This window comes from Microtus pennsylvanicus, chromosome 5, assembly GCF_037038515.1.
Source record: "Microtus pennsylvanicus isolate mMicPen1 chromosome 5, mMicPen1.hap1, whole genome shotgun sequence".
In the NCBI taxonomy this organism is placed as follows: domain Eukaryota; kingdom Metazoa; phylum Chordata; class Mammalia; order Rodentia; family Cricetidae; genus Microtus; species Microtus pennsylvanicus.
In genome coordinates, this window is record NC_134583.1 from 108,955,593 (window position 1) to 108,977,000 (window position 21,408).

Consider the following 21,408-nt stretch of genomic DNA (forward strand, 5'->3'; position numbering starts at 1 on the left):
GTCTATGAATAGTTCTTATTTGGAGATTAGCTAGTTGGTATTTTCTAGCCAGAAAGCTCAATTCTACCTAGAAACAAATTACACACAACAATCTCAACAGTGCCTTGACTGGGATTTACCCCACCTCACAACCTGTGTCAGATGCACGATCATAATTTCTAGTGACTTTAAGTGAAAATGTCGACAATTTACCCATCATTAACATTCTGAAGATAGTCACTAACTGGAAGGTGTGATAGAGTTCACGGAGGGTATGAAATAACAAAAACGTTAATTTGAATGTATCTATATATTGCTATGGGATATCCCTTCTGTACATTGTGAATATATGTTGCTCTCATTGGTTGATAATAAAGCTAATTTGACCTATAGCAAGGCAGAATATATCTAGGTGGGAAAGCCAAATTGAATACACGGAGAAGGAAGAGCAAAGTCGAAAGAGACTGGAGCCAGTTGCTCAAGAAATAAGATGCCAGCAGACTGGTAAAAGCCACAGAAATGTGGTAATACATAGGTTAATAGAAATGGGTTAATTTAAATGTAAGAGCAAGTTAGTAATAAGCCTAAACTATAGGCCAAACATTCTGTAATTAATATTAAGCCTTTGAATGATTATTTAGAAGTGGCTATGGAACAAGGCAGGACAGATAAACCTCCGTTTACTATAATTACAGTTTCATGGAAAACATAAAGGCTATGAATACAAAAACTGAAGAAAATAATCAAATTAATGATTTGTGGCTCTGTGTGTGTGTGTGTGTGTGTGTGTGTGTGTGTGTGTGTGACTCAGCAGCTCAAATTTTCCTGAAACAGGCTATGCAGCCTAGGCTAGCCTCAAACTCATGTTTATCCTCCTGCCTTACCTTCCCAAGTTCTGGGATTATAAGGGTATATCGCAACACCTGACTTGAGATATTCCTTTTATTACACTGATGAGCCAATGTCTATTTTATAATACAATAATTAAGAGCAGATTTTCAAGATAGCCACAAGGACTACAGTGACTAACCATGCCCTGCTTCTGGTGACTAAGATTCAGAAGGTTCTTTGAGTGAGGCCCATCCTTGCTTTTTCCCCACTGACATCTTGTCCCTGCTCAGCATTTGGCTACTGAGCATCAATCTCATCGAGAAGGCGAAAACTGTTTCTTATAAAGGGCTGGACCTTCACTTTGAATTGAGGCACCTTATCAGCCAGCCTTTGATTGACATCTTCAGTTCCTGGCAGTTCACAGGCGCCTCTGAGTAATGGTGAGTTATCTACGGACATCATACTCAATTAATAATGTTCTAAAATTAAAAATGGGGTGATTGAGCAAATTCCCTCTGAGATGCCTTTATAGACATTTCCTAACAATGATGCTGGGAAATGAACATCATTTAATGGCAGCTATTATTCATTTGAATTCCCTCGGTAGTCACTATCGCCACATGTAGGCGTGGCTCAACGCTTCTTCCTCCCGCTCCTATCAGCATCCTCACTGCAACAAGTTACTCCGAGAAATCACTTCAAGCTCACATGTCTAACCACAAATGGAGGCTTTCTTGCTTCAGGGAGCCTGAAGCTTTTTCCAAGGTTCTGCTGAGTTGGCTGGTGCTGGACGAGACGTCTAGGGGAAGACGGGGAGGGGACCCAAGCCTGTGTGCCTTTGGGAAGTCGGTCAGGACTTTTCTCTTTCTGCTTCGTCTTTCTGTTATTTGTGGGAGTTCTTTGCCCGTGTGATTTCGGTAAAGCCGTTTGGGATTTACAGTTCTCCTGAGAGCAGAAAACAAACAGATTTGTCAGGCTGTTCCTTCTCGTTAAGCATTGACCATGCTTGGAAGGGACTCTGCCCTTGAGCTCTACTTCCAGCCAAAAATATTATTGGAAAAAAAAGATAATTCAATCAAGACTATAATAATTAATTGAACATTTAAAAACTAAAACGACTGCCTCAGATTTATAGAAGAAACCTTTAAAGAAAGGCATTCATTTACCTAATCTACCATTTAACATAATCAGGATGTGTAACTCACTAAAACAGTGAGGTTTATTTGTGCTGGGGAAAGCTTGAGAAGGCAGATGCACACAGACACACTCCAAGCCCAGGCAGACCACAGACACCGAGAAGCAAGAATGGCATGTACAGGTGGACCCAACCGCTTCACTTCAAGGAGTATATTAAAAGTAATTAGTGTTGCTCTGTGCACAGAACTGAAGGCATTGTGTCTTAGAGTCAGTTTCACCATGGAGCCTAGACTGCCCTTCAACAGGAGCAAGCTCCTACATCAGCATCCTAAGGGCTAAGATTACAGATGTGTGTCACCATGGCCAGCTTGAAATGGTTTTAAAAATATCTCTGTGAATAAACAACCATCTTAGCTGAAATCCCACCTCAGCTCAAAGACAGTGTAGCAAAGACTCTGTCGGGCTTCTTTTTGTTATTCCAGCTGTTTTGTTTGGTGTGTCTGTGACGGGTCGGCAGTGTGGAGGGGAGGAGCTAACGGTCGCCCATTCTGTTTGCTGTGTCTATGATGGGTCCAGGGTGGGGGTAAGGAGGAGCTAACTGTCTCCCATTCTGTTTGGTGTGTCTGTGATGGGTGGGGAGATGGAGGAGAGGAGCTAATGGTCTCCCATTCTGTTTGGTGTGTCTGTGATGGTCCAGGAGTGGGGGTGAGGAGGAGCTAACGGTCTCCCATTCTGATTGACACCATCACTAACCATCATACTCTTGAACAGCACCAATGAACACACAGCAAATGCACTCTAATGGGACAGCCTGTGCAAATGGTTTGAATACAGAAATTAACACTAGCAAAAAACTGCCCAGGTTACAGTATGTTCAGTTTTATGTAAACTCAGCAAACTGAGTTCAGGCCAAGAGTCTTTAAATTGGGGGTGAGGGCTCTTGTCATTTCTGTCATTACCCTTTTCATTGTACTTACAAAAAATCTGTTTCTGTGTGGGAACACACATTCTCGGATGGCTGTCCTTGTTGAAAACTCTAGTTTGGGAGCAATGCCCTAAAAAATAAGGCAACATAAAGAGAAGCAAATAAAATTACTGGAAACAATTTTCTTGTCCATCTCTTTTTCATTGGAAATCCACTAAGAACCCAAATGTCCTTCTGTACTCAGCATAATCAGAAACCTTTTTTAAAATGTACAGAGTAAGAAGAGCTGAACACATATATCATGTGTCAGCTATACTAAGTCGAGGCCTAAACCAACTTTTATCAAACATTTATATTCATCAGGCCTATTCTCAAAGTGTTTTATTCGGTGTGGGTTTTATCATCCAAATGACTGTTGAGGTATAAAGTGAAGTAAAACCACAATGTATGGGAATACAAAGAAAAATCCCACTACCGTTGGGAAAATCAGTCTAATTGTTAAGGAACTGATAAGACACCGCTAGCAGGTGACTGGTGTGCCTGGCCCATTCAGGCCATTCCTTCTCATTTTCCACAGTCGCAATGAACACTGAGAAGAGAGAATGGAAATAAATGCAAGAGAAGTAGCATCGGGTTTGGGTCTAAGACTGTAAACCCTGTCGGTCCAAGTACGTGTCTGATGCAATGCGATGGAGAAAGGAATCACAGTCCTTCCCCCGGATGACAGGACAAGAGGATCATGCTGTGACCTCGGCACATGCCAGCCACGTAGCTCGGCACACACCAGGGGCATCAACTGCTCCTGAAGCCCTGGCAAGTGGTTTGATTTTGATTTGTGAAATGTTCTGGAGGAATTGAACCACTCTCTCTTTTTGTCTGTCTATCAAATTGTTCATAGAGTTTGATAAACTGGATTACAAGAAATAATGCTGAGTCCTGAAGGTATTTCAAAGCAATTTAAAGTTTTTTTCCTGATAATCCCCTCCATTTATAAATATATAACAACTATAAATACAACTTCATATAGGTTAGTCTTTCTATTTATGCCCAGAACATTCAACAGGCGAGTGACACTGGAGGAAAAATTAAGTGTTTCTCCTTGTTTTGATTCTGAAGATGGCTCTTATTTAACTGGGAATTCTGAGCATTTCCTCAGGCCGATTCCCATCCACTTTAACTCCCTTTTCAATTCTGAAGGGCAACATGCCAATAACATGAAGAAATAAAAGGGAGCATCTCACAGGTGCCATGGACTTAAATACATGAAGATGATGTCAGAAAAAAGAAAATAAGTGATTTTAGGAATATTTGCCAGACCCTGAATTCAGAATTCTGATTAGGACCACTTTGGATGAATGTTTGTGCCTGGTGTATCAGTCATCAATAGCACTGAAGGAACAATCACACCCTCTGAAGATTCTCAGCAGGGCGGGGACAGTAACTTCATTACACAATAAAACAGAAAGAAAGAAAGAAAGAAAGAAAGAAAGAAAGAAAGAAAGAAAGAAAGAAAGAGAAAGAGAGAAAGAAAGAAAGACCAGTGCAGAAACGCTTTTAATAATTCACAAGCACTTGGCCCTTAAAGAAGAGGTCATCCCAAAGACATAAAAATCCACTAAAAAGAAAAGAAGAAGGAGGAGGGAGGAGGAGGAGGAGGAGGAGGAGGAAAAGAAGAAGGAAAAGAAAAAGAAGTAATTGGTTCAGAGACAGAAATCATTGACCATAATATCAAAATGAATGTCTTGAATTTGGGTTCAGACAGATGCCTCGAGACTATCACTGCCTATCTGCCGCACCATGCATGGCTCCTCAATAGCGTCCACCTCTGTCAGTGCACCCCTGCCAAAGGGGACCTGCTCAACAATACCAGCCTTGAGGAATTTGTAAATTATTAGGTAGAGAATGACTAAAAATGTAGAAGGTTGAAGGGCATAAAACAAATGTAACATAATATTTCTGTCATTAGCCTATTTAGTGAAAAAAGCCATGATCAAACAGATCTTCTGAAATCTGCGATAAGTTGAAAGAGGAACCTTTTGGGACATTGTGTGACAACTGACTATTGCAATGATACCGTTTAGTTAGATAATAAAACTTTCAGCTTTTGGATCAATAGTGGAAATCAGTATAGTTTGGTGTCACGAGCTGGGCATCTGACCAAGGATGAAAACAGAACTGAGGTAACTAAGCAAGACAAAGCTCCCTGCCCAAGACCAACCCTGTCAACACTAAAATATTCAGGGCCCAAGAAGTTCTTTCCCTGTAGAAGCCCATGGAGGGTCACTCACTGGAAAACCTATTGGAGTCTTCATAAGCACCTCCCTATACAAGCCAAGGTGTGAAGATGTCAGCTTGGGCTCGGGGAACAGAAAATCTCGTGTGTTTTCTTCATAGTAGGCCAGCTCTTCCCATGCTAGAAGGAAAGAAGAAAAATCATAAGCAAATGTATTCTACATGCCTCAACTTTAACAAAATGAATGTTCAGATGGTGTGCTGGTTAGCTTTATGTCAACCTGACACAATCTATAGTCATCTGAGAGGAGGGAGCATCAGCTGAGAAAATGCCTCCTTGAGATTGTGCTATAGGTAAGCCTGTAGGGGATGTTGATGTGGGAGGACCTAGCTCATTGTGGGTTGTACCACTCCTGGGTTGGTGGTCTTGGATTCTTTAAGTATAAGAAAGGAGGCTGAGCAAGCTACGGAGAGAAAGTCAATAAACATCACTTCTCCATGGCCTCTATCAGCTCCTGCCTCCACCAGGTTCCTGTTCTGACTTCCCTTTATGATGAACAATGATGTGGAAATGTAAGCCAAAATAAACCCTTTCTTCTGCAAGTTGCTTTGGTCATGAAGTTTCATCCCAGCCACAGTAACCCTAAGACCGATGGTATCAGGGAGGGCACTTAGGTCAAACAAGACATTTTGAACCTAGTATTTGTTATTCAAAATAAATTAATTTCTATTACTTTTTATCTTGTGAATAATTTAGCTCATGAATAGTCTTCTTGGAAAAAAGGAAGGCTGTTACACAAAATTGAACAAAATGAAATAAATCTCTTCATCTTTTCATCCATCCATGCACCCATCCATCCTTTGCTTCACCAAATATTTACCAAAGACAAATTTTGAGCCAGACCCTGAAGGCAGTCAGGAATGAGACAGACACAATCTTGCTCACACAAAGTTTATAGTTGGAGTGGGCTCTGTATGTTTGGTTGGGTACAGGGTGCCAATGGCCCAGAGAGCAAGTAGATTTGAAGTTCTTGGCGAGAATGTTATCAACCCAGAGATGCTCTAGACATTTGTTGAGATCATTTATGAGAAGGGGCCAGTAATGCTACAGTGTCCTGGAGAGCTCAAGATACCCCTGCATACTTTCTCTATCCTGCATGACTTTCTAATGTCCTACTAGACATTTCTTTAGGCTAAAAATAACTTAATGGTTATCTGAGCCTAAAATTATGTTACAAAGAATGGCTGTATGATTTTACAATACAGAAAGAAAAGTGGCTTCTAATGAAACGAGATTCATTTTAGAATGTAAGTACTGGCAATAATGATGTGTTTAGATGTGCTGGGATTTTCAAACTGCTCAATAGGTCTCAGTAGAAGGCCAAACAATGAAAAAGCAAAATTGTTCTTTTATTTATGCAATACCCATACTTTTCTAAAAAAGTCAGTGTATTGTAAAACACAAAACACGGTATTTTCTGTTTTTGTTCCTATGTCATTTCTTTGCACTCCTGCCTAGCAGACAAGCTTCACCACAATAGACTGAAGAGGATGTCTTCCCTTCTCCACACAGCACTTCCACAGCTTGAGCTGGGCTTTTCTCTTGGTGGAGATCCTGTTCTTTCAAGTTTCCCTCTACAATCAACTTAAAATCTTCCATTAGAATTCTCTGCATATCAGACTAAAACCCATGTACCACTCGGCATGGTGATGAACAATTTTAATACCAGCACTCCAGAGGCAGAGTCAGGCAGATCTCTGTGAGTTCAAGACAGCCTGATCTACATAGCAAATTCCAGGACTACAATGAGACCCACTCTCAAAACAAAACAAAACACTAGTAAGGTACAACCTATTGCCTCAATTGGCCTTCAAGATTTTATATAAATCAGGCCTTTAATCATTGCTGCTACTTCATTAACGACCTATCTCTTAATTACTTTATTTCATCCCCGATGCCATTCTTGCCAGACTGTAGACATATCAAAGTCACCTCTAGAGTTTTGGGGTTTATTTCTTTGTTTAGTTGGTTGATTTTCTTGAGACAGGGCCAGCCTTATGAAGTCCAGACAGGCGTTGAATTGGCTACACAGTCAAGGATAGCCTTGAACTCCTGACCTGATGCTTCTACCTCCTGTGTTAGAATTACAGGCATATGCCCGACACCCATCTCTCTGCTATTCACATTCCCCTTTAACATTCCTCTCTCAAATCCTTGAATGATTGGCTCCCTCTCATCAAATCATAGCCTTGATTTAAATGTCCTCCCTAGATGCTGCTCCCAAACCCGTGTAAGTATACAAATAACGGAGACTCTGTAAACACAATCCTTATCTCCACTCATGAAGAAATATGTATGTAAAATTGAGATAACTTAAGTACCTACTTGTATCAGTCACTCTTAAAACAATCACTCTTTTTGAAATTCATTTTTCACATTAAAACAAGTTACAAAGACCAAACGCTCTCTAAAATCTTTTTAACTCTTGCTCGCCATTCACTCCTCAACGATTTCTTTGCATTCACGCATTCAAGAAACAATCATTGAGAACTCACTGCATGCCCAGAGTGCTACATTGGCCTGTGGGTAAGCCTGTGTACATTTCCTTGATTGATGATTGAAGTTAGAGGGCCCAGATCACTATAGACAGTGCCCTGGGCTGGTGGTCCTGGGGGCTATAAGAAAGCAGGTTGAGCAAGCCATGAGGAACAAGCCAATAAATAGGACTCTTTCACGGCCTCTGCATCAGTTCCTGCTTCCAGGTTCCTGACTTGAGTTCCTGCCCTGACTTCCCTTCATGATGGCCTGTTACCTGGAAGTGTAAAATAAAATAAGCCATTTCCTCCTCAAATTGCTTTTGGGCATGGTATTTTATCATAGCAATAGAAACTCAAACTAAGATGTAGCCCCTTGGGCTATTGCGTGAAAAATAGCCAAGAGAATATAAGTCATTTTCTGCCATCATCATGGTTGTTCCATGATATCATTCTAACAATGGTCTACGTTAGCATCGGTACATTCGTGCAGGAACACACGCCAGGCATGTGGCATATCACACTCACTGCACATTAGACTTCTCCTATGTTCCCTTTCCTCTCAGGGGTTTTTGGATAGTTCTTGTCACAGTATGCAAAATTATAGCTACTCAATTATTATTCATTTATTTACCAAGAATTTAAATAAACAAAAACAAGAAGCCAGAGAAGTATAGACAAACTAATTCGCTCTCTCTAGAATAACAAGAACAGACTCATGATGATTAAATTAATTGCCAATTCGAAGATTCCAGAATCACCTGGAAAATAGGCCTCTATTTCTTCATGGGTAGAATTATTTTAGTTTCCTTAATTGAGGAAGAAAGATCCATCCACTATGAATGACTTTATTCCCTAGATGGGATGCTGGGTTATATAAGTAAAACAAAAAAAAAAAAAAGGAACTGAGGAAGAGCATGAATAAATCACCCTGTCTTAGTCAAAGTTCCATTACTGTGAAGAGACACCATGACTACAGCAACTGTTACATAAAGCATTGGGGTTGGTTTGCATTCAGAGGCTTAGTCCATTATCATCATAGTGAGAAGCATGGGGTCATGCAGGTAGACATAGTATTGGAGAAGTAGCTATGAGTGCTACATCTCAGCAGGTAGCAGGAAGAGGGCTGCTAGGCCTAGCTTGAGCATTTGAAACCTCAAATCCCACCCCCAGAGACACACCTCCTCCAACAAGGCCACACCTCCTCCAACAAGGCTACACCTCCTCCAACAAGGCCACATCTCCAACTAGCGCCATTTCCTATGAACCTATGGAGGTCATTTTCATCCAAATAACCACACAGCCTTTGCTTCTTGACTGTGAATGTAATGTGGCCAGTTGCCTTCCTTCCTTAGGTTGCCTTTGTTAGAATATTATCCCAGAAACAGAAAAGTAAGACAGAGCATTGGTACCAGAGTGGGACTGTTATATCATAAACCTAATCTGTGGTTCCTGGGTATTTGAAGCTAATTTGCAGGATGGATACAGAAGAATTGGGAACTTTGGGCTAGAAAGTCTTCCAATACTGTATGCATAGCCTAATGGACCATTATAGTGCAAGCTTTGATGACAAAAATGCTGAAAGAAATGAGAACAATAGAGGCCCAATTCATGAAGCACTCACAACATTGGAACTGGAAGACGGTCACTCATGTGACATTTTGGACAAGAAGCTAGTTTCATTCTGCCCTTATCCTGAGAACTTGAAGTGAAGTTGTATTTAAAGCTAAGGACTAATTAGATTTGTGGAGAAAATGTCAAGACAGGAAGATTCAGGCTGGCGGTGAGAAAGCACTTGTTATCACTTCACTGAGACAACAGGAAGGGTGCCCTAAGGGCAAAACCCCACACACTAGAAGATTTGTCTAGTGAAGGTGCAGACATATCGAGGGAAGAAAGCCTAAACTGAAAAGGTTCCTTACTCCTTGAAGGCTTCTACCTGGAGGAATGTTTCCAACGGTTACCATATTTAAATTGATACAGCTTTAGTCCAAGGGAGCCAGGTTTCATCTTGAGCTGGCTCTAATACTTGGAAAAGTCATCCACATGACATGGTTTTAGAGTCATGAAAGATGCAGGGCTGAAGGTGTCATGATATTTTGTTCCATAGTTTCTGAGAGTAACTGAGACCAGCAAATGTGTTCTGGGATCAGAGTCCCTTGCAAGGAGGCCTTGAGAGGCCACTGGATCAAGCTGTGAAGGTAAACCAGGCTCCAGTGCAGATCCCAGGACACTGGAGAGGTCGTGACTGTAGGATATCCATCCAGGGTGTCTGTGGGCATGGAGTGGAATCAAACCAGCAGAGAAGTTACGCGTCCTACAGGTTGCATAACTGGAGGGATGGAGCACAACCAGTTTCATCGTGTGCCCAGATTCTGGAAATGGAGCTGCAGCGCTTGATGTTTTCCCTGTTGAACTTTGGTCTGACTTTGATTGTTCCTTCCCATGCTCTGATTCTTTCATTTTTGGAATGGGAATATTTATTTTATGTCATTCTATGTTGGAAGTGTACAGGGTTTTTATTATTTTATAGGGACTGATAGTTAAGAGATTGCCTTGCGTCTCAAACATATACTTTGGACTTTTAAAGTACTGGAACTATTAAAGACCAAGGGAACTTTTGAAGACAGATTGTGTTGCATTCTGAGATGAACTTGAGACTTTGGAGACAAGGGATGGAAGATTATGATTCAAAGTAGTATTTTGGGGTGGACCTGAAGAGACTCAGTGGTTAAAATGGCTTCCTACTTTTCCAGAGGACCCCAGTTTAATTCCCAGTACTAATGTTAGATGTCTCACAACCTCCTATAACTCCAGCTCGAGAGGATAAGACCATCTTCTAGCCTTCACAAGTACCCACGCACACACCCATAGCCTATATTTACACAGATAAATATGTACAAAAATAGTTTTTTTAAGTGATGCCTTTGGAGAACTGGAGAGATAGCTCAGTGGTTAAGAGCGCTGCTTCCTCTGCTCTTCTTGAGATCCTGAGCTCAATTCCCAGCAACCCCACGGTGGCTCTCAACCATCTACAATGGGATTCAATGCCCTCTTCTGTTGTATAGACATATATGCAGATAAAGCACTCATATCCATAAGATACATAAACAAACTTCTTTTTAAGTGATGTGTTTGTGTATCAAGTTGACTGGAGGGGAGTTGTGATGGTTAATCTTCATTGTCAGTTTACTGAGACACAGAATTATATGGGAGACTAATGTCTGGGCATGCATAGGGTGTTATCTGGATTGGGCTAATCCATGTGGAAAGGCCTAGTCTGCGGTGGGTGGCACCAGTCCCTGGGCTGGGATACTGAACTATATAAAAAGAGGAAATCAAGTTGAACACAAACATTTATCACCCTCTGCTTCTTGACTATAGATGCAATGTGACCAGCTGACCCTGTGACTTCCCTTCAGCGATGACCTGTAACAGTCATTACTTCCTGGGTTGCTTTTGTTAGAGATTTTATTACAGCGGAAAAGGAACTAAGGTAAGACTGAAAGGGGGTTAGAAAAACTAGTGAGAAAGCAAGCAAGTGTCTTGAAGCTGTCTCCCGAGTTTGATCATTTTTTAGTAACCCAAATCATAGCCAACATGGAAACATCAGCACACACTGAGATGTTTCGGAGCCGAGGCAATAAGTAATGTCAGGGCTCTGACTTCCTAATCCTATAGGCCAAGTAAAGTGGCTGAAAGCCCTCGGTGTTCTCAATGGGCTGGTGACTTAGACAGTGACGTCATCGATGCCATCAGTGAATAACTTCTTCCTCAGAAGGAAACGAATGAGACTATAAGAAATGTAGTAACAGCACCAGTTTGAAAACCATCTTGCGTTTCTAGAGCATACCACAGTGAACACCATGCTTCCAGGCAGAGACGCTCACTGGGCTCTCTGAGAGACCGAGGGTTTAACCAATCTGTTGTCATTGTGCCACGTGGCAAAGGAGGAACTCAAAGCCATGTCTGCAGGTCATCTTCCCTTGCTGCCTTCTAGTGACCATTACTAACCACGGTGGAAAACTGAGCTCTGACTAAGCACACAGGTGCCCAGGAAAGAGGGGTTTACAGTACAGTTATACTGACTAGGTATGATCTGCCAAAGAGAACGCATTAGCTTAGGAGCTTAATAAAAAGCAAGCACCAAGCTCACGGTCAGACAGTATTACACTGCCCCCCTGTGTCTGTCACTTTCTCACACCTTTGTAAACAACAGCCGGAGACGGTCTCCATTGATTGAGAGCAAAGTCACTGCGTCTCTTTAGTCACTCCAGTAAGCTACAAACAGATCTGAGCATCACTACTGTGTCCCTGATCTGATAGTCAAACGCCCTCTGCCTGTGTGTCTGAAGATGCTGCAAAAACTATCACACAAGAATACACTGTCTAAGCTGGGCAGTGGGTGGTGCACACCTTTAATCCCAGCACTTGGGAGGCAGAGGCAAGTGACTCTGTGAGTTCAAGACCAGCCCAGCCTACAGTGTACAGCTAGTTCCAGAACAGCCAGGGCTACAAGAGAAATCTGGCCTCCAAAAACAAAAACAAACAAAACAAAACAAAAAAAATACAGTATCTACAGCAAAACAAAGAGGTAATGGATTATTGGCTGATTGGCTAGTAAAAGAACTAGTGTCTAAGAATTCAAAAATGGCCCATACGACCCTACATGAGACTTTAAGCGAATTTATTTTACCTAGTTAGTACCAAGAACCACGGCTGCTGGCATATGCCGTGCTGAAGTAATTAACTGATTAATATGCACAGTACCTGACACTGAGTGAAATTGCTGTTTTCAGTCATTTAAATTGCGTGCCACTGAAATCACAGTCTGAAATTGGAGGGCTGTGGACAAAAAGCCAGCACGCACAACAAGGCTCCCATTCTGCATACGGTTAACTTGGGAGTTATAAACAGTACGCATGCTATCAGTCTGAATATCCCCCAGTCTTCATGTCCAAGCAACTATTCTTATAACCTCACAGACAGATAAGTGGTCACATGAAAGACTTGTAAATCTTAGCACTCAGCAGGGTGAGACAGGAGGATCACAGGTTCAAAGCCACCATGGGCTTGACTAAAAAAAAAATGGCAATAATGTTTTAACACATAAATTCTAAAAAGTACATTACAAACATTTATATTCAATATATTTACACACACTATTCTATGTATAGGACAGATAATTAGATATAGGTGCTGTGTGTGTTACTTTAAAGTTAAGCATACATGCCAATACATCATATATTAGTACATTTTTTAAAGTCTAAAAAAATCCACAGCAAATTGCCAATTAAAGTATCTGTCAAGAATTGCTAATGAATGGGTTCTTTTTAGTTTTAGTCTATATAATCATGTCTTAGTTGAAATTTTTGCATTGGGTGGTTTTATATTGAGTGTTTTTATTTTAAATAGTACAAAATTAAGTAAGACCAAAATAAGCATGCTCCTATTCTGTTAACATAAAATCTAACTCGCCATTTCACAGGGATGTATGTTTGAACATAAAATTGGGTCAAATAAGAAAAAAAGTTATGGAAAAAACCTCAATGGCCTGGTTTTAGTTTGTCATATTTTTTTGTCTAAAAAAAAAAAAAGCCATTCAGTGAGAACTTCTGAATAGCAGATAGGAGGCATTTCTCTGTATTGTCTACCAAAACAAGTAATTCCTGAATGGATAGACTCATACTACAATATTTAAGAATCTATCCCTAGATTCACACCATAGTCTACAAATTAACACTGTAGTATCTGAGTGTCTTGTTTATCCCTAGGCTGACACCGTAACATTCAGATGCTTGTCCCTAGATTTAGAAGGTAACATTTGCGTGCCCATCAATGTATTCACACAACAAATTTAAGAATTTTTCTCTGGATTCACACTAGTATCTTAATGACTATACCTAGATTCAGACTGCAACATCTGTGTCCATGTTCAGAGCATTTATCCCTACATTCACGCGATAACAGTCAAACATCTATCTATAGATTCAGACCAAAATATTTGAGTGCCTATCCCTAGATCATACCGTAATAGCCAATTGTCTATCACTAGATTCACACTGCAATAATTTGAGGGTCCGCCCCTATATTCTCAGAGCCTAGAGTTCTTACCTGTTTCCAGGGCTACTTTTGCTAAGGAACCAAGGAGCATGTGCCTAGCTCTACACCCTCTCTTGGACCCCTTACCTGCCCCAGGTATCCAATTATGGGTAGATCCACAACCTTCATAAAAATCCTCTACTCATTCACAGTCTCCCCTCCCCCAGCTTTAGCTGAGACATCTTCTATCCAGGTCAGTACTCTTTTCTCAGTAATTCTCACAGGAAAAAAAGTAAGATCACTTGAGAAAACATCAAAATGGCACAAGGAAAATGAGAAATACATTCATTCTTATCTTAACTGATCTAAGACTTCAATAAAAATATAAATTCATAGAAAAAGGAAGTGCTTTCGTCATATAGCACAAATAATAAAAACCTAGAGACAGATATTGGGGTTCAACCTGAACATCAGAAAAGGAAAGCAGCCGGCCACCGGCTCTTACTTCTTCCTCAGATGAAAATGGTGATCCTGCCTCCAGGAATCCTGAGAAAGAGACTGAGAGCTGTCTCTCCCATTCTATTTTCCTCTCTAGTGCTGGGATTAAAGGCACGCACCACCACTGCCTGGCCTCTATAGCCAACTAGTGTGGTTACTGGGATTAAAGGCGTGCACCACCAATGCCTGGCCTCTACAGCTAACTAGTGTGGTTACTGGGATTAAAGGCATGCACCACCAATGCCTGGCCTCTACAGCTAACTAGTGTGGTTACTGGGATTAAAGGCATGCACCACCAATGCCTGGCCTCTACAGCTAACTAGTGTGGTTACTGGGATTAAAGGCGTGCACCACCAATGCCTGGCCTCTACAGCTAACTAGTGTGGTTACTGGGATTAAAGGCGTGCACCACCACTGCCTGGCCTCTATAGCTAACTAGTGTGGTTACTGGGATTAAAGGCGTGCACCACCAATGCCTGGCCTCTATAGCTAACTAGTGTGGTGACTGGGATTAAAGGCGTGCACCACCAATGCCTGGCCTCTACAGCTAACTAGTGTGGTGACTGGGATTAAAGGAGTGTGCCACCACTGCTGGTCTATACAGGCTGACTAAAGTGGCTGCTTTACTTTCTGATCTTCAGGCAAGCTTTATTTATTAAAATACAAATGAAATATCACTACACATCCAGACCTCATTCTGTAGGTAATCAAGAACAATGACCAGAAGGAAAAAACAAATCATACTATGGGAAAAATTGAAACTTTGAAGAAGGAAAATTTAAATTTAGGATTACACATCATATCTAAAAGAGGGGATCATAAAAATATGGTATAATATATCAAAACTAATGTACAATTCAAAAGTAATAAATTCAAATGATAATGCCCAGCTTAGCCAAGATATGAGGAGCAGGCATATTCCACTGGGAACCAGTTTGTCCCAGGCTCACAAGGCACAGTTCAGTCTGGGAATTCTACTCTGTGAATATATTAAGAAAGAAAAAGAATTTTCATGGTTATATGAAAGACAAAGAAAATATAACAATTAAGGATAATAATACTATGGAAATAGATAGCTATTAAAAATGACAAATACATCAATTCTGGTAACAAGGTTAAGAAAAAAAGCCCAAAATACAATATAATCACATTGTTCATAGTCTATGAAGACACACAAGTAGCTGGACGAGAGTGCATGCTTGAAATCCCAGCTACTCAGGAGACCGAGGCAGGAAGGTTATGAGCTCATAGTTAGCCTAAGTGATTCAATGAGACTTTGTCTCAAAATTAAAACCATTTTCTAAAAGACTAAGAGTATAGCTCAATGGTACAATGCTTACCTAATATGTATGATGGCCTGGGTTCAGTCCTCAGAAACACACACATTCATACACACATGTAAATTAGAAACTCTTTATACCTATCAACGATGATGGTATAGAGTAGATCATTAGAAATGACTAAAAAAGAACACTAAAAGCCTGTCCTCCTTTCATGTTAAAATACTTCAAAGTGAATTGTTAGTTTAAGAATATGTTTACTTCTATGTTTACAGGCATATTACCTGGAGACACTAGCTGTACCAATTCAAACCTGGTTAGGAAGCCTAAAAAAGAAAAAAGAGAAAAAAAACATGAGATTTTAATATTTCAGAAAATTTGCCTGTTTCTTAATATATGCTAAACTAAAACTATTGTATCTCATTTACACTCTGATAACAACAGTATTGACCCTCTATATCCACAGGCTCCCTATGTACAGTTTCTATCTTTTAACCAACTATAAACAGAAAACATTTACAAAGTGCTCGCATCTGTACTAACGCGCACTTTTTTCTCTTTATTCTCTGAACAATGCAGAACACCACGTTCATACAACATTACAGTATACAATACAGAGATAATCCAAATTATGTGAGATACACACACATGCATACGTGCACCTACACATATTCATGCATAGGTTACAAGCAAATTCTACATCATTTTACTTACGGTCCTTGGGCACTAATGTACTTTGGTATGTGTGGGAGGTCCTGGAACCATTGTCCCAGGCATCAAAGAACAACTATAATTTAAATTAAGTGCCACAGCAACAATGAAACAGATTTTCATAAAATGAGGGGGTGGAGAAAAGACGAGCATGCTCCAAAATTAGCTTTTTACTTCCTGGAAAGTATAGTATATCTTGTCTCTTGAAGGTGTATTCAGAGCTGGAAAGAAGGCTCAGAGTCAAGAGAGCACACAGCTCTTGCAGAGGACACAAGTTCTATTCCCAGCACCTATGTCAGGCGGCTAAAGACTGCCTCTAACTCCAGCTCCACAAGATCGAATCCCCTTTCCAGCCTTTGTGGGCACCTATGCACACACGTGGCACACAGAAAAACATAAATAAAAGCATTTACATTCATAGAGTACTAAAATAGCAACACACTTTTCATTTTAAGCTTGAAAAGCCAAGTTACCCATTAATGAAAAAGTTCAGCGTGCCTAAAAACCATGCTGTCTGACCATACAGATATGTCATAAAAATGTATCTTACTATGCTTCTATGAGATTTATATATTTTTACAGAAGCTTTTCAGTTTCAGGAAGTCCCATTTATTAATTTTTTCTCTCAGTGTCTATGCTACTGGGGTTATATTTAGGAAGCGGTCTCCTGTGCCAATGCATTCAAGTACTTCCCACTTTCTCTTCTGTGAGGTTGAGATTTAACTATTTTTAAAGAGGCTATCGGTACTATCTATAAAGACATGACTGAAATTTAAATCTTGGGCCAGGAGGGATGACTCAGCAGATTAAAGCACGTGTCACTCAAACCTGGTGACAAATCCCCAGAACCCACAGAAGCAGCAGATAAAAAACTCCTAAAGTTATCCTTTAAGTTTTACATACATACCCACACTAACATAGCGCATGCATGCACACACACTGTCATGTGCACATACATGTATCACACACATATACTAATAATAACAGATTGTAAATACCAGGAAAAACTGAAGAAACCAGAAGATGAAAAAACCACCCATGCTCACATGGATTGACAGGATATAAAAAAAATTACTGTAAGAAAATGTGATCTACTGATTCAGCTCAATTACCATCAAAATTTCAGTGACATTCTTCACTGAACTATTCAAATGGAAGCCACACACACACACACACACACACACACACACACACACGATAGTTAAAGCACATTACAACTGATCAGAAGGAGACCCACACACCTCTCTGGGGCAGCCTGCCTGAGGAAGCAAGATGCTGGGTCAGGCTCTACCATGGTGAGCAAACACATGGTAGGTATGAGAGAGACAGGATAGTTCATGTCCTGTGGAGAGAGGCAGATCTAAAGGGGTGAAGGCAGTGAGGAGAAAGCCGAGGTGGGTGGCTTCCTTAATACCCAGGGCCATGGTGACATACAGGCCTGGGCTGCTGCCAAGGGCCATGTTTGGGTCTGTGGCCCTGTTACCCTGTGGTTCATGGCTCCTGTTACCACCAAAGGCCAAGAGGGTAGGGCTACTCAGAGTTGGCCCCACCCCTTACTGGCTGCATCACTAGGGAGAACTGGCCCTGACCCTCATCAGTAACAGCTCTCAGAAGAATGGGTCCTACATCTAATCCTGGCAATGCAATAGCGTTGATCCTGTTTGCAGGGGCCTGGGCGAGCTTGCCCTGAGGGCATGAGAATGGGGAATCAGGTCCTGCCCCTCATCTGCCATAGCTAGTGTAGGTGAGGGAGAGGGAGAGATACCCTTCCCCTCCTTGCCGCCTGTGATAGGTGGGAGAGCTGGTTTTAGAGACGACGTCTCAGGTAGCCCAGGCTAGCCTCAAGCTAGATATATTATCAGAGTTAACCTTGAACTCCTGATCTTCTTTCCTCTGCCTTCCAAGTACTAAGGTTAAAGTCAAATGCCACCACATCTGGTTTCATATCTATACTGAGAAAAATGTTTATGACAAAAAAAGGCAGATGTGATGGGTGGGAGATGACCCAGTGAGTAAAGGCACAGAAGCCCAATGACCTGAGTTTCATCTCAAGAACTCATGACAAAAGGAGGGAACCAACTCACCAACAGAGTCCACTGTCTTGAGTACACATGGCACACTCATACCCATATTCACATTTGCGTGTGCACACACACACACAAAATAACAATAATAAATTTTAAAATTTAAAGGTTATTGTGATGACATAGGCCTATAATCCCAGGACCCTGAATAGTGGGATCAGGTGGGAGTTCAAGGCCAGTCTAGACTACATAGCAAGATTATTTCTCTAAAAGCCAAACAAACAACAAATAAATCATGAACAAAATTTCACCCTAGAGTCTCCCTAAATTTAAATATTGGTGAAACACAGAAATATCACACTTCAGAAGCGGCAGAATTCTGTACCTGGGAATTAATATGAGTCTTTTTTTTTTTCTCTTAAATACCTACTTTCCAAAATTTCTGCAACAGCTCCGGGATCTATTGCATTTTCAAATACCTACAGAAAACAAGGAAGAGACATTTTCAAGGTTTTAGTAAAAGGCATTTCTAGAACCCATAGTTTATGTTCTTTCAAGTAATCAGCATATAGAGAACCAAGCCATATAATATTTTAGGTTTCAACGGGAACATTTTTGGGAGGTGTGTGGTAAAAGTACAACAAATGATTGTAGCATAGGAGAATTAAAATTATCTGAATGGTTAAAAAAAACATCAAGGCAAACAAAATAAACGCTGTAGGGATAAAGTACTCACAAAAAAATTATCTGAATGGTAAGTACAAAGAAATTTGAGTTAGCTAACTCTATCACGTGCTTAGATGGCCATCAGTTTGACCTACTGTACAAGCAAACACATCTTGCATCAACCTGAGTCTTGAGTGCATAGAAAAGCATCCTGCACACAGCAGGTACTTATCTAGTGTTAGCTAGGTGATTCCTCTGCCCATGCAAGTGGTTATACTAAACAGGAAGGCAAACAGAAATTTTAACCAAGTAGTGGCCGGGGGTGGGGAAACCCCAGGAAAACATTATTATATCACCTCAACACTGTCAGGTCTGCATATTTCATTCTTGAAATAAAAACTTTGGAGGCATCACTGAAACAGAACAGGCCTCCAATGACCTTTTGAAAACAAGAGATTTTCGGTAGCTTTTCAGTAGTACACTTAGCCTTTAGACTTCTGACTTAAATGATGTTTAAAGATAAGCATGGTTAAAATTCTGCCTGAGGTTTCAAAGTCAGGTCTCTTTTAAGGGCAAATGAAGACACTGTTTTGCTGCTTGCATTTATTAAGTAAATGTGGACAACGTTATTTTTGCCTAAACGATTTCGATAATTCCATCTTTTCATTTCAACTGTTATCAGTTGAATTGTGTCCCTGTCAAAATTCACAGGTTGACATCTAACCCCAGGATCTCAGAATATAACCTTATTTCCAAATACAGTCAATAGGGATACGCTTAGTTTAAATTTGAATGATGTCATATTGGAGTAGGTTGAGCACCTAATATGTGATTTTTTTTATTTAAGTAAGTATTTGAGCACAAAAATTCACGTTTTTAAAGTTAAAAATAAAACTAAAACAAATTCATGAATGTACTTGAGCAGAGAGAAATTCATGAACCAGACAGTGCTCAGAGGAGCCACAATTACAAACGGGCACAGTTTTCTACTCGGGCATGCAAAGCAGAGAAAGCAAATGCAGTTGATTGGTTAGAGCGGACAGACCGAGCCTAGATCACCTGATATTTCTCATCCATGAAGACTCTGCTGTTATTTTACTACTCACACATATATATTCTTTTGACATAAAGAACTGGAGTCTCTCTGGTCTAATGCTCAGAATTTTTTTTTAACTCTGTGAACTATAGAGAAGAAATGGTGTATACTGAAGCTGTGGTGCTATAAATCAGGGAAATGTTCTTCCCTTATGCCTCAGGAAGTACCAGGGCCCCGACAACATTCTGCTCTGACTTCTAGATCCCAGTACTGCCACAGTAAGTTTGCTGCCCACGGGTTACTTCAGTATGCCAGCTCTAAGGGTCTAATATGTCTCATGAAAGGGTTTTCTCATGTGTGATCGTGGGGCGCTTGGTGGGGCAGCTTGGTCCATTCAAATACAATGGCTTATAAACTTTTATGAAGAATTTGTTTACCCAGATGCTTTTAAATATTCAAATTTAAGTCATGCAAAGAGGCTGTGGGGAAAGAAAATGCTTTTGCTACTTGCTATAAAAGTATTTTCAGCTAAAGAATGAAACAGCGCACGAAACCTGGAACTAGAAGAAACTAGAATATGAACCTAAACCACTTGGTTTCAGAAAAAGGAAAAAATGGTCCTGAGGTATGTCTCACTAGTAATCTCAAGACAACAGCGCTTCTACACAGCAGCAGAGAAGCATCTAAAGTCTGAGTCTCAGACATTCTATTCTCCTTTTGAAAAACAAATGAGATTGGACTAGGAAAGTCCCCAAGGTGACTGATGGATGTGTTGTTCTGTGCTTTCACAATTTTCTATCTATGAGATTCTTACTGCTGTATCTTAGAAATGTCCTACAGGTCTACCGAAACTGGGAAGAGGAGAAAATGTTGGGAAGGAAAACACTGTCAGCATCTACTCTACATCATGCCCATGGCCCACACGTGGCCAGAAGGACTGTCTGGGTTCCAGCTGCATTATCAGAGGAAAATAACCATTTGCTCTTTTGCCCAACCAGCTTGACATATTTTTAAGTGAATAGGCTGTACTTTTAAAAAAATGCTCAGATAATCTTCATATTTTCTCCCATCTTTGGGTCAAAAGAGATAGGCGGGTTTCTGGGCACCATCTTCCGGGCCTTTGAAGGCGATGTGGTGCCTTCCCTGGGCCCCCAACCCTTCCCCCCCTCAGTGACACTGTCGGGGCAAAATCATTAGGCTTACTAAAGATAACTCCGATTTCATCTCCAAATCCAAAACCTGAGGGGACAGTTGGTGGTTACAGATTAATGAAACAGAATGAATATTCTCCAGCATAGTGTAATGAGAAGCCCTGACTAGGGTTTGGCTGTATTTTTTTGAATCATGATTGCATTCATTGGAGTGGAATCTAGCCCTTACTACTTACTGCTACACGACACACTTAAGGTTACTCAGAACATAGGAATAGCTTTCTTGTGTTTAGTTACAAGATTTCAGCCACAAGATTTAACTGATTTAGTTAGAGTTTTAAATTAGTTTTCTGGGTTTAAG

At 40.7% G+C, this 21,408-nt stretch overlaps 1 protein-coding gene across 3 annotated transcripts in view; it reads right to left on the reverse strand.

Annotated features, from left to right (window-relative positions):
* The window catches only part of Spata6l (spermatogenesis associated 6 like), a 41,390-nt gene that overhangs the window by 6,057 nt on the left and 13,925 nt on the right, over positions 1–21,408 (reverse strand). For 2 of the 3 annotated variants that reach the window (XM_075973792.1, XM_075973790.1), the window contains exons 3-7: positions 18,625–18,673; positions 15,744–15,785; positions 5,161–5,285; positions 2,925–3,002; positions 1,519–1,755 (exon numbers count right to left, since the gene is read on the reverse strand). In XM_075973792.1, coding sequence (XP_075829907.1) covers positions 1,519–1,755; positions 2,925–3,002; positions 5,161–5,184 — 339 coding nt within the window. In that variant the 5' untranslated portion in view covers positions 5,185–5,285; positions 15,744–15,785; positions 18,625–18,673. The remainder of the gene's footprint in view (positions 1–1,518; positions 1,756–2,924; positions 3,003–5,160; positions 5,286–15,743; positions 15,786–18,624; positions 18,674–21,408) is intronic. The other variant, XM_075973791.1, reaches the window with a different exon arrangement.